General features: G+C 36.4%; 1 protein-coding gene across 9 annotated transcripts in view; it reads right to left on the bottom strand.

Moving 5' to 3' along the window:
- Window positions 1-7,541: 7,541 nt before the first annotated feature.
- Window positions 7,542-18,576, bottom strand: part of TTC29 (tetratricopeptide repeat domain 29) — a 468,751-nt gene continuing 457,716 nt past the window's right edge. For 8 of the 9 annotated variants that reach the window (XM_087866493.1, XM_087866489.1, XM_087866491.1 and 5 more), the window contains 2 exons: window positions 13,493-13,562; window positions 13,079-13,203 (listed from right to left, as the gene is read on the bottom strand). In XM_087866493.1, the coding sequence (XP_087722619.1) occupies window positions 13,173-13,203; window positions 13,493-13,562 (101 nt within the window). In that variant the 3' untranslated portion in view covers window positions 13,079-13,172. Of the gene's footprint in view, window positions 13,204-13,492; window positions 13,563-18,576 lie in introns of all 9 variants that reach the window. The other variant, XM_087866494.1, reaches the window with a different exon arrangement.

Below are 18,576 nucleotides of genomic sequence, written 5' to 3' on the forward strand. Positions count from 1 at the left end.
GCCTGGATTACTGCAGTAATTCTAGCAAGTCTCCAAGGTACCACCTTTGCCCTCTTATAATCCCTTCCCTACTCAACAGCCAAAGTTGTCTTTTAACACTTTCAAAAATACATCTCTTCCATGTTTAAAAGTTTTGAATGGCTTCCCATTGGTATTTATAATAGAATCTGAACTCTTTACCCTGGTCTAAGGGTATTTATATAATCTGGTACCTGCCTATTTAACTTCATCTGGTGCCACTGTGTCCCACTCATTCTAGTGCAATCACACCATTCTCATTTGTGTCCCGCAAACATGCCAGCGCTGTCTTGTCTCAGAGCCTTTGCATTGCTGTTCTCTCTGCTGCTTCTTTTGGCCTTTAGTTCTGCCATATTCTTCTCATCCTGCAGGTCTCAGTTCAAATGTTACTTCCTCTTTTATTTCCTTCAAGTTTTTATGACAACATGTCTTGTTTATTTACTCACTTGTTAGGACATCGTTTGTGTTCTCCATCCTGAATGTTGGCTCCTTGGATGTAGCCTCGCTGTCTTGTCCACCATAATCTACAGTATTACTCGGTGCTTGTTGCTTCAAGAATGACAGTTCGGGACATGCAGTTTAAAAGCTAGAATAAACCTACAGCTCCTTGACAACTAGCAAAGGCGAATAATTGCAATGAGAACCTTGATCTTGAATGCATCACGTCACCTTAAAAAGAAATTACAGTTTTCTACAATGTTTTAAGTGGACAAAATGAAAACCTAATTTCTTTTAACTCTAATGGCTTCCTTCTCCCTTCCCCCTTCTTTTAACCTGGATCGACCCTAAGTACCTTCTTGAGCGGTCTATTTAGAATCAGAAGATCTTACAGCTGGAAAGAATGGAAAGTATATTGTAGTTCATTTTACTGATTAAGAAATAGAGGTTCAAAAAATAAGGGATTTTTTCCCTCAAGGACATAGAAGGAAAGGTACAGAACTTGTTTTGTCTTTATCATATATTCTTTTTATTACGCCAATAATACATGTTCATTGGAAAATACAGAAAGTTTTAAAAATTAAATTTATATCACCTGAAATTCTATCTTTTGGAAATAACAACTGTTAATGTTTTATGGTGTATCTTTCAGGAATTGCTTTTATGCATATTCACTAGTATAAATAAGCAATACCAGCTTACATGCATATATGTATATCTATCTACCTATCCATCTATCAAATCTATCATAAATGTATCTATGTATCTATCCATTCGTTCTAAATAAACATGGCTTCTTCCTTCACTTAACAGTATTGTAATAGCCTTCTTTTCTGCCATTAAATTTACAGCCAAATCCAAGGGTGGTATTAAAAGATTTAATGATAGGTATTCCATGGGCACCAAGCAATGAAAGGAGACTGTATCCAGGAAGTTTATTGCTGTGAAGGCATCAGTCCTTCAATTGCTAGAGCAGGGCAGGGCTGTGGTCATCCTAAAGGAGGGACTAGGAGAGGGTCCAGGCCCTGGATAGAACTGCAGCCAAAGGCTACAGAAACATTTCAGTATTTTAATGCCTAGTTTATATTTTGGGGCAGGAAAGCCAAATTCAATTCTAAAGTCATCATTTTTAGTTACTGTATTTTGTTCCATGGTGTAGTAAGGTAGAATTATGCCTCTCATCCATCCCCACCCCTGCCCACTGTCCCCTGCAATGTCTTACCCTAATCCCAGGGACTCGTGACTAATGAGGAGGTACTACTCCGTGATTGTATTACGTTATGTGGCACAGTTGACCTAAAGTTGGGGAAATTATGTGGCTGAGCCTAATCTAATCACTCAAGCCCTTAAAAGCAGAGAATTTTCCTGGCTGTCACAAGGAAAATTAGAGTATCCTGAAGCCTGAGAGGAGTCCATGCACTATTGCTACCTCTAAGAATGAGGCAGCTCTAGGAAGGAAGGCTGGTTGCCTCAATGGGTGAGGGTGGCCCTTGGCTGGTAGCCAGCAAGGAAACAGGGACCTCAGTCCTACAGCCGCAAAGAATTGAATTCTGCCAACAACCTAACTGAAGGTGGAAGCAGCTTCTATCCCAGATCTGTTGGATAAACAGCCCCACTCAGAAGATACCTGGATTTGGTCTTCAGAGGCTCCAAACAGAAAATCCAGCCAAGCCAGCCTAGACTTTTGACCTGCAGAACTGTGAGGTTAATAGATGAGTATTGTTTTAAGCTGCTCTATTTGGGTAATTTACTACAGCAGCAACAGAAAACTAATATACCCAGTAGGAAGGTACTATCAATTATTTGACCCATTATTTATTATTGGGAATTTAGGTTGAATCTACGTATTATTTGTTTGTTGTTATGCTCGCAGGAGAAAGAAACTTCAATAATAGCATTGTACCGTCGTCATTTCTCACTTGTCTGATTATTTCCTGAGATAAATTCTTAGAAATGAATTGCAGGGTCAAAGAGCTTTTAAAAGCTTTTGGTACCTACTGTCAAATCACTCTCAGATTTTTTTTTTTTTTTACACTTCTACCTCCTGTTTACCCACCATTGTAACACTGGTTATTTTTATTCTTTTTAATTTTTGATCATAGACAAAATATTAGTATTACATTGTTGTTTTAATTTGTATTTCTTTGAACACCAGTGGATGCAGAACATGTTTAAAAGCTTAGGGATTATAAAGTGGTGATAAGCTTACTGTTCTCTGATGCCTGATTTACTCAGCTTGGTAAATTCTAGATTGTCCAAGTGAATAATTATTGAGAATATTTAAAAGAAATTTTGAGTTAATTCATATATATATATATATACACACACATACCTATATATGCTCAAAATTCAAAATTTGGGGGACAAATAACCTCATAGAATCAATTGCAGTTTCATACAGTTTATAGGTATGATTCCACAAAGAACTGTTATTTCGGGTAGAGTTGGAGAGGTTAGATACAAAAGCAGGATGTTTGGAAAGAAAAGCAGTTTTTAGTGGAGTAGTAATTAAACCTGCAGCATTGGAGTCTTTTTTTTTTTCTTTGATTTTTCAGTCAATTTAGATCAACTCTTTTAAATATAAAAATCCCATAATAATTACATGGTCACACTACTCTCCATAAAATAGTTTATAATTTTTATGGTATGTGTGTGTGGATGGAGGCGAGATAAATATCTGTCAATGATAATGATAATATAATACCTTTCTTTAAAAATATCTGGGCAAAGTTAATTTTGGAAAGAAGGCATTAAAATTATTCACCTCAGTGGAAGTCATGTTTGTTTCTTTTTCTAAAGACTCCCTATATTTTACCTTCAATGTGGCCTCGAGAGTGAAACAAACACGTCTCCGTCTTCTTCATTTCCATACATGCCCTCATCTCTGTGTAGATGTGCGATCACTCCTGGCAGGGAAAAGGAAGGCCCTATAAGGGAAGAAGGGGGAGGAGGGAAGAAAGATAAAGGTTCCTTTAAACATTAGATCAATAGGTATCTACCAGGGTATTTTCAGTGCTACCTAAAACACGGGAGCACAAAGGTATTTGTTTATTGTAACTTGGGATGCGTTTTTTAAAACAGTTTTTGGGGAATCTTACTAAAGAGTGAAAAAACAGGGGCGCCTGGGTGGCTCAGTCAGTTAAGCGTGGGACTCTTAGTTTCTGCTCAGGGTCGTGATCTCAGGGTCATGAGATCGAGCTCCCCAGTGGGCTCGGCACTCGGTGGGGAGTCTGCTTGGGATTCTCTCTCTCCCTTTTCCTCTGCTGTTCCCCCTGCTGCTCTCTCTCTGTCTCTCTCTAAAATAATAAAAAATAAATAAATCTTTAAAAAGCAAACAAAAAACAAACAAAACACCCCAGAAAAGCCGTGATATCATATCAAGTTTTTAAGGCAGAAACTGAAAACTAAAGTAATTATAGCACATTATGGAATGTTGTATTTTAGGTACATTATTTTGATAAAAATGGGTATTAGAGACCGTTGTAAATACTTACACATTCTCAGTGAGTGGTCTTTGCGGCACTGTTTACGGAAGAGCCTTTTACAAAGAACTAGCACTTGATGCAATTGTGATTTTCATCCGTCATCATGAAAATTGCTTTTGTTTTCATATATGTCTTCAGTTTCACAAATAAAAATGACTCAAATTGAAATTTAAGGAGAAACCACCAAAGAAACCTTTTGATTAGCTCCATCAGAAGGAATAGCAGGGTGACTGGCATTTGATTGTAAAATCCGGTTTCTGTCGACCTTCCCAACAGATTTTTGATGTAATTTCCTGAAGTGTTTGCAGAGATGTGGGTATTTTGATTAAAAATATTCCCACAAAACTTCCCAGACATATTTTTAAGGTATCTTAAAATGAAGAAGACGCTATTAGAAAAGGCTGTTGTGACAGAAAAAGCTTCAGAGGAAAAAAAATTAGTATTTCAAATTTGAATTTAGAACTTCAAAGTTAGAATTGTTCTTTTGTTTTTTTTTTCTACCTATTCACACTTTATTTCTCATGTTCTCACCTGTAGTACAATTTTTTTTTATAATGATTTTTTATTATATTATGTTAGTCACCATACAGTACATCCCCGGTTTCCGATGTAAGGCTCGATGATTCATTAGTTGCATATAACACCCAGTGCACCATGCAATACATGCCCTCCTTACTACCCATTACCGGCCTATCCCATTCCCCCACCCCCCTCCCCTCTGAAGCCCTCAGTTTGTTTCTCAGAGTCCATAGTCTGTCATGTTTCATTCCCCCTTCTGATTGCTCCCCCCTTCTTTATCCCTTTCTTTCCCTACCGATCTTCCTAGTTCTTATGTTCCATAGATGAGAGAAATCATATGATAGTTGTCTTTCTCTGCTTGACTTATTTCACTTAGCATTATCTCCTCCAGTGCCGTCCATGTTGTAGCAAATGTTGAGAACTCGTTCTTTCTGATAGCTGAGTAATATTCCATTGTATATATGGACCACAACTTCTTAATCCAGTCATCTGTTGAAGGGCGTCTCAGCTCCTTCCACGATTTAGCTATTGTGGACATTGCTGCTATGAACATTGGGGTGCATATGGCCCTTCTCTTCACTACGTCTGTATCTTTGGGGTAAACACCCAGTAGTGCAATGGCTGGATCATAGGGTAGCTCAATTTTTAACTTTTGAAGGGACCTCCACACTGTTTTCCAGAGTGGCTGTACCAACTTGCATTCCCACCAACAATGTAGGAGGGATCCCCTTTCTCCACATCCTCTCCAACAATTGTTGTTTCTTGCCTTGTCTATTTTTGCCATTCTAACTGGCGTAAGGTGGTATCTCAGTGTGGTTTTGATTTGAATTTCTTTGATGGCTAATGATTTTGAACATTTTTTCATGTGTCTGTTAGCCATTTGTATGTCTTCATTGGAAAAGTGTCTGTTCATATCTTCTGCCCATTTTTTGATTTGTTTATTTGTTTCTCGTGTATTGAGTTTGAGAAGTTCTTTGTAGATCTTGGATACCAGTCCTTTATCTGTAGTGTCATTTGCAAATATATTCTCCAGAATTGTTCTTTTGAAAGGAAAAAGTTTTCTCACGGCAAATCTTACTATTTATTTATTTATTTATTTATTTATTTATTTATTTATTTATTTATTTAAAGATTTTATGTATTTAATTGAAAGAGAGAATGAGAAGGGCAAGGAGAAGCAGAGGCAAAGGGAGAAGCAGGTCCCTGCTGAGCAGGGAGCCTGACGAGGAGCTTGATCCCATGACCTCGGGATCATGACCTGCGCAGAAAGCAGACACTTAATTCACTGAGCCACTCAGGTGCCTGTAGCCTTACTTTTTTTTTTTTTTTTAAAGATTTTATTTATGTGACAGAGAGACAGCCAGCGAGAGAGGGAACACAGCAGGGGAGTGGGAGAGGAAGAAGCAGGCTCCCAGCAGAGGAGCCCCATGTGGGGCTCAATCTCCAAATGCCGGGATCACGCCCTGAGCCAAAGGCAGACGCTTAAGGATTACGCTACCCAGGCGCCCCTGTAGTCTTACTTTTTAAGCAGACTGATATGTGATAGGGTTTTTTTAATGAAAATGGTTAAGGAAACACTTTACACCATGGTAGAAGAAACTTGTCTTTAATATTTTTTATTGTTAAAAGACATACCCACAGCATATATAGCCTTATATGTGGAAAAAATTTGACCATTACAGAAGTATAAAAAATAAAATCATTCCCAGTTTCCCATTCCCTAGAGATAATCGAGTTCACATTTGGGTTTAGATTATTTAAGAGCTTTTTCTATATTCATACATATATATGTATCCACAAGTACACACAGCTATATTTAAATAACAGTGTGATCAGGCTGAATTTACTCTATAGCCACATGCCCCTTTTATTTTTAATTTTTTAAGTCAGATTTATTGTGTTATAATTGATGTAGCAAAATTCATCCTCATGTATACAGTTCAATAAACTCTGAGTAGTGTATATAGTTGTACAATCAAGATAGAGAACTACAACCAAGATAGAGAACATTTCTATAGCCCGCCAATTCTCTCATATCCTTTTATAGTTACTTCCCTTCCTCTTCCCCCTGCTCTTGGCAGCCATTGATCTGATTTCTGTTCTGCAGTTTTGGCTTTCCTAGAATATTATATAAATGCAATTTTTGTGACTGGCTTCTTTCACTTAGCATAATGCTTTTGAAATCCATCTTGTTTTATTTATTAACAGTTGCTTTCATTTTATTCCTGAGTTGTATTTCATTCTACAGAATATTCCACAATTTGTTTATCTATTCACTTGTAGATGCGTATATTGGTTATATTCAGTTTTTGGCCATTATGAATAGAATTGCTATAAATATTCACATACAAGTCTTCGTGTAGACATTTGTTTTCATTTCTTTTGGGTAAATAAGAGTTGGTTGTTGGGTCCTATGGTGTGTGTTTAAATTTATAACGAACTATTCAACTGTTTTCCAAAACAGCTGTACAATTTTGTGTTTCCATTAGTGATTTTGAGAGTTCTAGTGGCTCCACATCTTTGCAACACTTGGAATTGCCAGACTTTTAAATTGTAGCCATTTTCAAAGGCATGTAGTGTGATATTGTGGTTTTCATTTGCATTTCTCTAATAACTAATAGTGTTGAGGATCTTTTTATGAGCTTATTTGCTATCTATGTGTCTTTGGTGACATGTCTTTTCAATATTTTGCCTATGACTTACTTTACATTCTTTGTCTTATTGAGTTATAAGAGTCTTTATATATTTGTATATGAGTGTCTTATATATATATATACAAGTCCTTATTAGATAGGTTTTTGCAAATATTTTCTTCCAGTTTGTGATGTTTTTTATTTTCCTTTTTAAAGAACTTTTTTCCAATTTTTTGACATATAACTGACATATAACATTTTATCAGTTTTAAGTGTATGACATAATGATTACCGCAGTAAGTTTAGTTATCATCCATCACCTTACCTGGTTACAAATTTGTTTTACTCTTGTGATGGGAGCTTTTAAGATCTACTCTGTTAGAAACTTTCAAATATATGATATAGCATTGGTAACTATAGTCACCATGTTCTACATTATATGCCCAGAACTTATTTTATTATTTTATTTATTTATTTATATTTTATATTTAAATAATCTCCGTACCCAACATGGGGCTTGAACTCACAACCCCAAGATCAACAGTTGCATGCTCCACTGACTGAGCCAGCCAGATGCCCCCTATTTATTTTATAACTAGACATTTTTACCTTTTGACCACGTTCATCCATTTTGAACATTACCTACTCTCTGCCTCTGGCAACCACCAATCTGTTCTCTATGAGTTTTTTGTTTTTTTGATTCCACATATAAGTGAGAGCATATAGTATTTGTCTGACTTATTTCACTTACCGTAATTCCCTTAAGGTCCATCAGTGTTGTTGCAAATGGCAGAATTTCTTTCTTTTTTATGGCTGAATAAAATTCTGTTTTGTGTGTGTGCGTGCAAATAGAGCCTGCTACTCTTTCCTTTCTAATGCCTTTTATTTCTTTTACTTGCCTAGTTGCTATGGCTAGGACTATGTTGAATAAAAGTGGTAAGAGTGGGCATCCTGTATTATTCCTGATCTTAGAGGAAAAGCTTTGAGTATGATGTTTGCTATGGGCTTGTCATATATGGCCTTTGTTATCTTGTGGTATGTTCCATCTATACTCACTTTGTTGAGTGTTTTTTATTATATATGGATGTTAAATTTTGTCAAATGCTTTTTCTGCATCTATTAAGATGATCATATGATTTTTACCCTTATTTTATTAATATTATGCATCACATTAATATATTTTCGGTTTTTGAACCATCTTTGCATCCCTGGAATAAATCCTGCTTGATCATGGTATATGATCTCTTTAATGTATTGTGTTCAGTTTGCTAATATATTGTTGAGGAATTTTTGCATCTATGTTCATCAGGGATATTGGTCTATAATTTTCTTCTAGTGTCTGTCTGGTTTTAGCATCCGGGTAATGCTGGCCTTGTAAAAGGAGTCTGGCAATGTTCCCCTCGTTCTATTTTTTGGAAGAGTTTGAGAAGGATTGATCCTAATTCTTTAAAAAATATTTGGTAGAAGAGTCCATCAACTGATGAATGGATAAAGAATATAGTATATGCATACAATGAAATATTACTCAGCCATCAAAAAATGAAGTCTTGCCATTTGCAATGACATGGATAGAACTAGAGTGTATTACGCTAAATGAAATAAGTTAGTCAGAGAAAGACAAATACCATATGATTTCACTATATAAGTGGAACTTAGGAAACAAAACAGATGAGCATATGGGAAGCGAAAAAAAAGAAGAGAGGGAAGCAAATCGTAAGAGACTCTTTTAAAAAAAATTTTTATTTATTTGAGAGAGAGAGAGAATGAGCAGTGGGGAGGGGCAGAGCGAGAGAGAAAGAGAAGCAGACTCCCTGCTGAGAGAGAAGCCTAAGGCAGGGCTCAATCCCAGGTTCCAGAGATCATGACCTGAACTAAAGGCAGATGCTTACCCAACTGAGCTACCCAGGGGCCCATAAGACTCTTAATGATAAAGAGCAAACTGAGGGTTGATGGAAGGAGGTGGGTGGGGGATGGGCTAGACGGGTGATGGTTATTAGGAGAGCACATGTTATGAGGAGCACTGGGTGTTGTATGTGAGTGATGAATCACTAAATTCTACTCCTGAAATCAGTATTACACTATATGTCAACTAACTAGAATTTAAATAAAAATATGGAGAGAAAATAAATAAATAAATAACGGAAAAAAGAAAGAAAAATATTTGGTTGAAATTAACAGTGGAGCCACCAGTCCTGGGCTTTTGTTTGTCGGGAGGTTTTTGATTACTGATCTAATCTCCTAATCTCCTTACTAGTAATTGGGTCTATTCAGATTTTCTATTTCATGGTTCAGCATTGGTAGGCTGTATGTTTCTAGGAATTTCTCCATTTCTTCTAGATTGTCTGATTTTTTGGTGTATAATTATTTATAGTAGTCTCTTACGACCCTTTGTATTTCTGTGTTTTTAGTTGTAAAGTCTACTCTTTCATTTCTGGTTTTATTTCAGTCCTCTTCCTTTTTTTCTTGGCGATTCCAGCTAAAGTTTTGTCTATTTTATTTTTTCAAAAAAATCCACCTCTTATTTTCATTGATCTTTTCTATTGTCTTTTTAGTCTCTATTTCATTTATTTCCATTCTGATCTTTGTTATTTCCTTCCTTCTACTAACTTTGGGCTTCATTTGTTGTTTTTCTAGTCCTTGAGGTATAAAGTTAGGTTGTTTGAGATCTTTTTTTTTTTTCCCTCTTAATGTAGGCATTTATCACTTTGAGCTTACCTCTTAGAACTGCTTTTGCTGCATCCCTTAAGTTTGGTGTGTTGTATTTCCATTTTCATTTGTCTCAAGGTATTTTAAAAATTTCTTTGATTTCTTTGTTGACCAATTGGTTGTTCAGTAGCACGTTGTTTAGTCTCCTCATATTTGTGATTTTTCCAGCTTTCTTCTTGTAATTGATTTCAGGTTTCATACAATTGTAGGTGGAAAAGATGCTTAATATGTTTTCCACCTTAAATTTTTAAAGATGTGTTTTGTGGCTTAACATATGATCTATCCCAGAGAATGTTCCATGTGTACTCTGTTTCTTTTGGATGAAATGCTCTGGATATGTCTGTTAAGTCCATCTGGTCTAATGTGTCAAATTTAAGGCCAGTGTTTCCTTATCGATTTTCTGTCTTGATGATCTACTTATTAATGAAAGTGGGGGCATTAAAGTTCTTTAGTATTATTGTATTGCTGTCTATTTCTCCCTTTAGGTCTGTTAATATTTGCTTTCTATATTTAGGTGTTCTTATGTTGGGTGCATAAATATTTACAAATGTTATATCCTGTTGTTGGATTGTTCATTATTACATAATGTGTTTGTCTCCTATTACAGTCTTTGACTTAAAGCGATTTTGTCTTATATAAATATAGTTATCCTAGCTTTCTTTTGGTTTCCATTTTTATGTAAATTCTTTTCAATCTCTTTACTTGTGGTCCTGTGTATCCTTAAAGCTGAGGAGAGTCTCTTGTAGGTGACATATAGTTGGATCTTGCTTTGTTTTTAATCCACTTAGCCATTCAATGTCTTTTGATTGGAGGATTTAGTCCATTTGCATTTAAAATAAGTATTGATAGATAGGACTTTTTGTCACTTTCAAACTTGTCTTCTGGCTGCTTTGTAATTCTTTTGTTTATTCTTCTCGTGCTCTCTTTTTTTGTGATTTGATGATTTTCTGTAGTGTTATGCTCATATTCCCTTATGCTCTGTTTAACTACTCTAGGCTTTTGCTTTGTGGTTACCATAAGGCTTACACAAAATGTCTCATAGCAGTTTATTTTAAGTTGATAACAACTTGAGTTTCAATGCTATGCTCTGTCCTTTTTCTTATTAGATTGTCTTCTTCTTTTCCTCTTCTTCCTCCTCCTCTTCTTCTTTATTAATCTTTTTTCATAAATTGTGTTTTATGGGCATTAATTTTTTTGATTGTTATTGCAAATTCTTCTGCTCTGTCATTGGTCTTTTAACTTTGCTTAGTGACCTTTTCACTAAAATATTTTAATGTAATCACATATGTTGTAGTCATTGTTAATTCTGCACCTGACCTTGATTTCTTAATTATGAAGGCACTCTCCAACCCAAGATTAGAAACATGAGCCTCCTTGTTTGAGTCTGTATATTTATAGTTTTATCTGATCAGATAATGTGAGATGGGGACCACATAGATTTTGCTCTTGTACAGAAAACCAGTGGTTTCAGTACATTTATTATGGTAAGACACCTTAGGGGAGGGGCCTAAAACTGAAAATTTTTCTTAATCTTTTAAAATTGACATGGACACATTTTATTATACAGTTGATCCTTGAACAAGGTGGGGGTTAGGAGCACCAATCCCCTGCAGTCAAAATCCACATATAATTTTGACTCCTCCAAAACTTAACTATTAATAGTCTACTGTTGACTGGAAGCCTTACTGATAACATAAACAGTTGATTAAAACATATTTTGTATGTTATATGTATTATATAAAGTAAGCTAGAGAAAGTAAGCTAGAGAGTGATAAACTAAAGAAAATTAAGAAAATCATAAGGAAGACAAATTACACAGTACTGTACTGTATTTATATATATAAAATGCACACATAAGTGGACCTACACAGTTCAAACCTGTGTTGTTCAACGGTCAACTATATACGATCAGCTAAAAGTATCATAAGATATGGCTCTACACAGTGTAATTTTCTAATAGTGTAAGAAATACATATTTGGTCTTTGTCCCTGATTCCTGGCATAGAGCTCCTAATGTAATACAACAGATTAACATTTGGGTTTTGTCTCTGATTTCATAAACAGCTCTAGAGAGCTAAAAGTGAAAGGAACATCTTTTGTTATAATATTTGTTTTTTGTCCCTAGTTTCTGAAATAGCTCTGGAATGATAAAGGTGAAAGGATCATCTTTTGTCATTCATAACAAGCCCCTTTCAACTACACCACAGTTTATGTTAATGAGATGATTTTTGGAGATGACTTTTGGAAAGCCCTTAAGGACGGGGTCTGGTTGCCAGGGGAGCCAACCATGTGATTAGAGGGTTGAAACTTTCAGCCCCATCCCTTGACCTTAGGAGAGGGGCTGGAGGCTGAGTTAATCAGTAATGGCCAATGATTTGATCAATCATACTTACATTGTGAAGACTCCATATAAACCCCAGGATTTGAAAGGATTTGGAGAGCTTCTGGGTTGGTGAACGTACAGAGGTGCTAGGAGGGTGATGCGCCCAGTGAGGGCATGGAAGCCCGGGCCCCCTCTCCCATACCTTACCAGTGTATCTCTTCTATTTGGCTGATCATCTCTATCCTTTATTGCATTTTTCATAATAAACTGGCAATGTAAATATCTTTCCCTGAGTTTCATGAGCTGATACAGCAAATTACTGAAGTTAAGGAAGGGGTGTTGTGGGAATCCCCAGTAAGGAGCCAAGTCAGTCAGAAGTATAAGTGACACCCTGGGACTTGTGATTGGCATTTGAGGTGGGAAACAGTTTTGTGAAATTATCCCTTTATATGGGATCTGTGCTAACTCCTGGCAGTTGGTGTCAGAATTGAGTTAAACTGTAAGACACCCAGTCAGTATCTATTGAGAACTGGAGAACTGCTTGGTGTGTAAAACCTCAAGCATTTGGTGTCAGAAGTGGTGTGAGTAGAGGAAACTGTTTTGAATGGTACAATAAAAAAGTCTTTACTGCTTATAATCCTTTTATCTATGTTGAAAAGGCTTCCTGAAATTTTAATAAATATTTTCCCTATATTTATTCAGCATAGATTTCCTTAAGTTTAAAATGATTTTCTCATTAGATACAACCGAATTTTGATTGTATAATAACACTCTTCCTTGTGGAATAGTGGATAAGAGGAAAATTTTACAGTTTGTTCCAAGAATAATTGTTGATACTTTCAAGCATTTGAGATGCATTATTATTTTCATGAATTTAGATGATTTAGATTAAATTCGTAGTAGTACACTGCAATACAAAATCCAATCTAAACGTAGTCATAGTTTTATTATAATTCTGTCTGTATTACTTGTAACATACTATTATAATTATCAAAGATGAAGATGACATGATAAATTTTTCCTTGCTTTGTTGCTGAGTCCAAAGCTGGTTTAAGTCTCATTTTTTCGATTATCTGGAAATCTGAAATAAATAAATTACAAAATTTAATTTTATGTTGAGGCAGAGGTAAAAACATTCACTTGAAAGACATTTTGTTTTTTGTAATTTTCAGACATAGCTTAAAAGATGAAAAACACTTAATGTTATATGACATTTAAAAGTAAATCTGTGATTTTTTTTTTTTAGACATTGTTTCAGTATTATCAAGTACTAGATGAAATTATTCTTCTTGTGTTTGGAGAATCAGTCTATACTTTAGCCTCTTGCCTAAGTTTTATGCAACAGAAACTTTTTATTTGATTTACCATACCTACTATGTTCTTCTTCCAAATTCCCTGGGACTTGATATAAACTTTCCACTGTGGATTTTCTAGAGCCTCCTACAGGAAAAAAAGATGTATAAATTTAATGGTTCATTGCAAATACAATTTACAGTTATACTGAGCTTGAACTTGGGGATCCCTTTTCAGAGATATCTACCCTTATCATCTGTATGATAGAAGTGTATGTATCACTTGTGTCACCAAGGCAGATTATATTGGTCAAAGATGGCCATGGTATCTCTCACTTTACATGTTCCTCAACAGTATGAGCTTGTCACTCCCCCACCCACAGGTGGAATTTAATTCACCTTCTGTTGAAACTGCGCTAGGCTTAGGGCTCTTTTGGAATCATTAGAATGTGGAGAGAGTGGCTCCATGATTTCTGAGGTGAGGCCTGAAAAGACTGTGCGGCTTCCTCCTGGTTCTCTTGGGGTGCTTGCTTTGGCGGGAGCCAGTTACCATATAATAACCCCTACCACCCTGCCATCCTGGAAAGGTCACACAGAAGATGCTCCAGTTGACAGTTCCAGCTGAGTTCCAAGTTCCAGCCATCCGTCCAAGGCTCCAGTCTGTGAGAGAAGCTGTCTCAGATCCTTGCAACGAGCCCACTTGTCAGCTGAGCACTACCTCAACTGCTGTCTAGCCAAATCATGCTTGAATTCCCAGCCCACAGAATTTTTGTGATACATAAAATGGTAACAGGAATAGCCACTTTTCAGGGGTAAAATGATTTGTTAAAGCAATACTCTGAAGGAAAATGAATTTAGAGAGCAATATAAACTATCCAAATAATTAAATCAGATATGGGAAGTTTATACATATAAATAGGCATGTTAATTTTGTACTTAAGTTTCATATCTGTCCTTCAAATTTCGAGTTGAATCCACTGGGATTAATCTAATAATATGCTCTTTATTCTTGCTTATCACAGGCCTCAGTCTCCAGATCCCCCTTCATTTCTTTATTTTATTTTCTATAAGGCTCTGTGTTTTGTCCCCATCTCCTACCACAACTCCTGAAACATTTCCACTGTATCCTTATTCCATTTTCCGAAATTCCCATTACTTTCTTGCTCTGATGGAAACGTGGCTGTCTTCAGAGGACACTGCCAAAGCAGCAGCCTTTTTTTGTTTTTCTTTTTGTCAGTTTTGCTACCATTGGGCCTGGACATGGATAGGTGTCCTGCTTATACCCTGCTGTTCCCTTTCAGGACATTCACTTTCTTTGCTTCCTTTCCTAAAACTCAGTCATCAGTTTATACAATCAACTATTGTGATCGAACTACAACTGGGATCATTCTCAGTTGATTTTATCATTGGCTCATTGTAGCTTACTACTACTGTCTTAATTTAGTAATTTAAACATACGTGCAGAATATTCTTCATCCTGGGTCTCAATTCCTTGAGCTCTGTTCTTTTAGATCTGGTCCCACACCATACTGCAGCCATTGATTCCCGTGGATATACTTAGACCTTGTCATTAGCAATAACTTCAACGCCCCCCTCAAATTCAGTTGCCAACATTCAACTACTTGACTTCTAGATTTATCTTTCTAGATCACTCCTTCTAGTACCCCAACACCAGCAATTCATCTACTTCCCCAGGACCTCCAGTCCCGCTACATTTTCAATGTTCTGCCCCATTTCGATCCCTTCTCTCCCTTCTTTATTTAACTTAAATTCTATGGCCATTCTCCCCCTTACATATAGTCTGACTTCATTACCCCTTTCCCACTTCGTCATACTCACTTGACAAAACTATAACCCTAGATAAATCCAACTGTGTCCTTATTCCTCTCCTGTACTATATACTTCAGTGTGATTGGAAAAAAATAATGTATAACCAGGCCCAACTTTAAATTCATAGCCACAGATATTAGGTGGCTTTTTAACACTTTCAGGCCATCCTATTAAACATTCTTTGTCCATTCATTCTTCTCTCCTAGATGGCTATTTAGCTCTTTCTTCTATTTTCCCAAACCTCTAACTCTGCCCATGGATCACTGTTTTCAATTGATGATATATTTTCTGGTTTCATGGAGACAATAGGAGAATAGACAATAGGAGAACTTCCACAAGCTCTCTGTTAACAGCTACTTATCTACTTGTTTTTGTTCTATATGCTCTACCTTACATATGCTCCCATCTAAGGCTAACCCCAGACTTCACCATTTCCTGCCCACACAAGACATGGCCCTAGTAATTCCTTCTGCCTCCCACTTATCAGAGTTTTTCTTCCCCCCTCACTATTAGATCTCCCTTATCAGCAAATAAATATTTAGTTGAAGTCACATGACTAAAGGGTCTCCAGTGAATAAAACCAAAGTAATACATACTGCTCCTGGGTCTGAGTGTTAGACAATGGGCATTTATTCCTCCCCACATTTTCTCTTTTCCTCAATTGGACAATAGAGCCGTTACCCCATGATTCAGTTTCTATCAGGCAGATAATGACAACACCCTAGGCCAGTGGTTCTCAGCGGGCAGTGATTTTGCCCCACAGGTGGCTTTTGGAAATGTCTGGAGACCTTATTTGGTTGTCACAACTTGTAGGTGGACATGCTGCTGCCATCCATGTGGTAGAGGCCAGGGATGCTGCTACAATGACCACGACAGCCATACCCCAGCCCCCTCACCAACAAAAACATCATCCACCTCAAAATTTCAATAGTGCAAGATTGAGAAACCTGCTGCAGGGGATGGCAAAGCAACAGAATGGAAGATCATGGTCCCCTGAATGCCTGTGGAGCTACCTTGTAAAGTAGACTGCCCACTTCAGGGTTAAGGAAGAAACACATTTGTATATTCTTAAGCTATTGTACCTTGGGGACTCTTTGTACCAGGAGCTTAGCCTTTACCTTAACTAACATCATTCTTTTAGGTAAGGAACTACCTTGGGCTTCTCAGTTTAATATTTGTCATTGTATGACAATATATAGAACATCCTAACATCCTAATACCAATTTTGTACTTCTAATGTCTTAAACTCAGCATTCCCTTTGGTTTAGCAAGATGTAACAATATCTCTTAAGCTGGGGAAATCTTTTCTGGATTTTCCAAGTTTAAAATTATGCCTGGTTTGCCTCAAATAATTGTTTTGCATTCATTCCCCAGATGTTGAGGAAAGATGATTTTTATTGGGAATTTTTCCCAAGTAGATTCTCTGAGAAGAACAGCTATATCTGTAGCTATTCTTTTACCAACTTAGGCCGCAACTGCTGGTTTAAACAACAGACATTCACACTCTCTCTGTGCTAGGAAACCTTAGCAATGATTAATTTATATAGGGGAACACCTGAACCCATCATTCAGGTGTTCTGATACTTCTGTTCATTTGCAATAAGACGAGAACCCCCAGATGGTTTGTTCTTGCTTACACTGTTGCAAAAGCACTCATTTTGATTCCTAACCTAGGTTTTGTACTGTGGGTTTGACTTAGAATGTGATTTGTGATATTTGATCTGTAGGACTTCAAGGAAGCTGGAAAATTAGGACATTACCACTCCAACAAGGATACTAGAACCAATACAAAGTTGGGAGTATGATATTTGCTTATACGGTCTACCATTTCGGTAGAAACAGGCACTTTTCTGTTGCTAATAGTAGACTCTCAAATGTTAGATTCCCTCAGGTGGGCACCAAAAGGATCTTATTTAATAACCACCACTTAGCCTATACTGTAACCAAGAGCAATAGAATAAGACAGCAAATGCTAAATTGCAATTAATCTACCATCCCATCCCTTCCCTTGAAAACAATGGCTTATAATTTTCATATAATACAGTAATATATGCAAATGTGATTTAAAAAATGCTATTGGTAGAGGAATGTGAATTAAAACGGAGGAGACACTGACTAGTAGTTTTGAGAATGAGAAGGTAAATGAGTTTTTATAATTTTGGCATGCAAAACATTTTTAGTGGCCTTATTCTAGAAAAGGGTAAATAATAACTCATACATAAAGGTTGTGTCAGAGTTTATAGACTAGACCCCTGGTAATGGATTCAACCTTTCCACAACAAATCAAAAGTATTGTTGTATGCTCACATGAATATACAGTAGCTATTACCTTAAATTTAAAACTCACTATAAGCAGCAAGCACATAGAGCAGGATATGAAGGCTGTATTGTATCAGTGTGGTCTGCAGAGAATTTCTTCCTATGGTTTTTGCCTTGTTGAAATATATGTTGCAGTTCAAAGCTAAAGGGATTACTTCTGAATAGTCATCACAGAGGTTGATTACGTTCGTATATCATATTTAGCTGGACCCTGCAGGCTATTATTCCATTAGCTATGCTGGTCCTGCTATTGTCAAAAAGTTGATCACCTAATGTTAAAAGATTGTGCTTTCTGTTGACCTTATCGAAATGACTCAAAAGGTTTTGTTAAAAAATAAAATTCAGATTGTGTTTTATGGAAGTGATTAAGAATAAATACTACATATAAAAATGCTCACGTCTTATGGGTGATCTTAATATTATACCATTATTAATGATAAAATTATATTTTGTTTCAGTATTTCAGCACATTTTACCTAAAGTCTTTTAGGTTTAACTTTAGTAGAAATAGTTCTTTCTTACTGATAGTAGAGAGTGTCAGAAACTGATTTCTGAAAAAATCAGTGTCTCCCTCCCTCCATGTATTCAAATCATATAAAATTAACACCATGGAAGTAAGTTCAGTATAGCAATATTAATACAATAGTACATTTACAATGGCCTAATTACAGCATGGTTTTTATAAGGCAACTGTACTGAGCAGAGGAGTGTTTTATTTGGAGGCAGTATATCGAGAAATGGAAAGTTTGTCATTTACACTTGATAGTCAGAAAATCACTTCAAGGGGCGCCTGGGTGGCTCAGTCGGTTAAGTATCCGACTCTTGATTTTGGTTCACGTCATGATCTTAGGGTCTTGAGATGGAGCCCCACATCAGGCTTCACGCTGGGCAATGCACTTGCTTCAGATTCTCTTTCTCTCTCTCTCCCCCTCCCCCTGGCCTGCATAAACACATTCTCTCTCTCTCTCAAAAAAAAAAAGAAAGAAAAGAAACTTCAAATTATATATATATAT

Source organism: Ursus americanus, chromosome 13 (genome assembly GCF_024610735.1).
Source record: "Ursus americanus isolate L20-20 chromosome 13, mUrsAme1.1.p, whole genome shotgun sequence".
Taxonomy (NCBI): Eukaryota; Metazoa; Chordata; class Mammalia; order Carnivora; family Ursidae; genus Ursus; species Ursus americanus.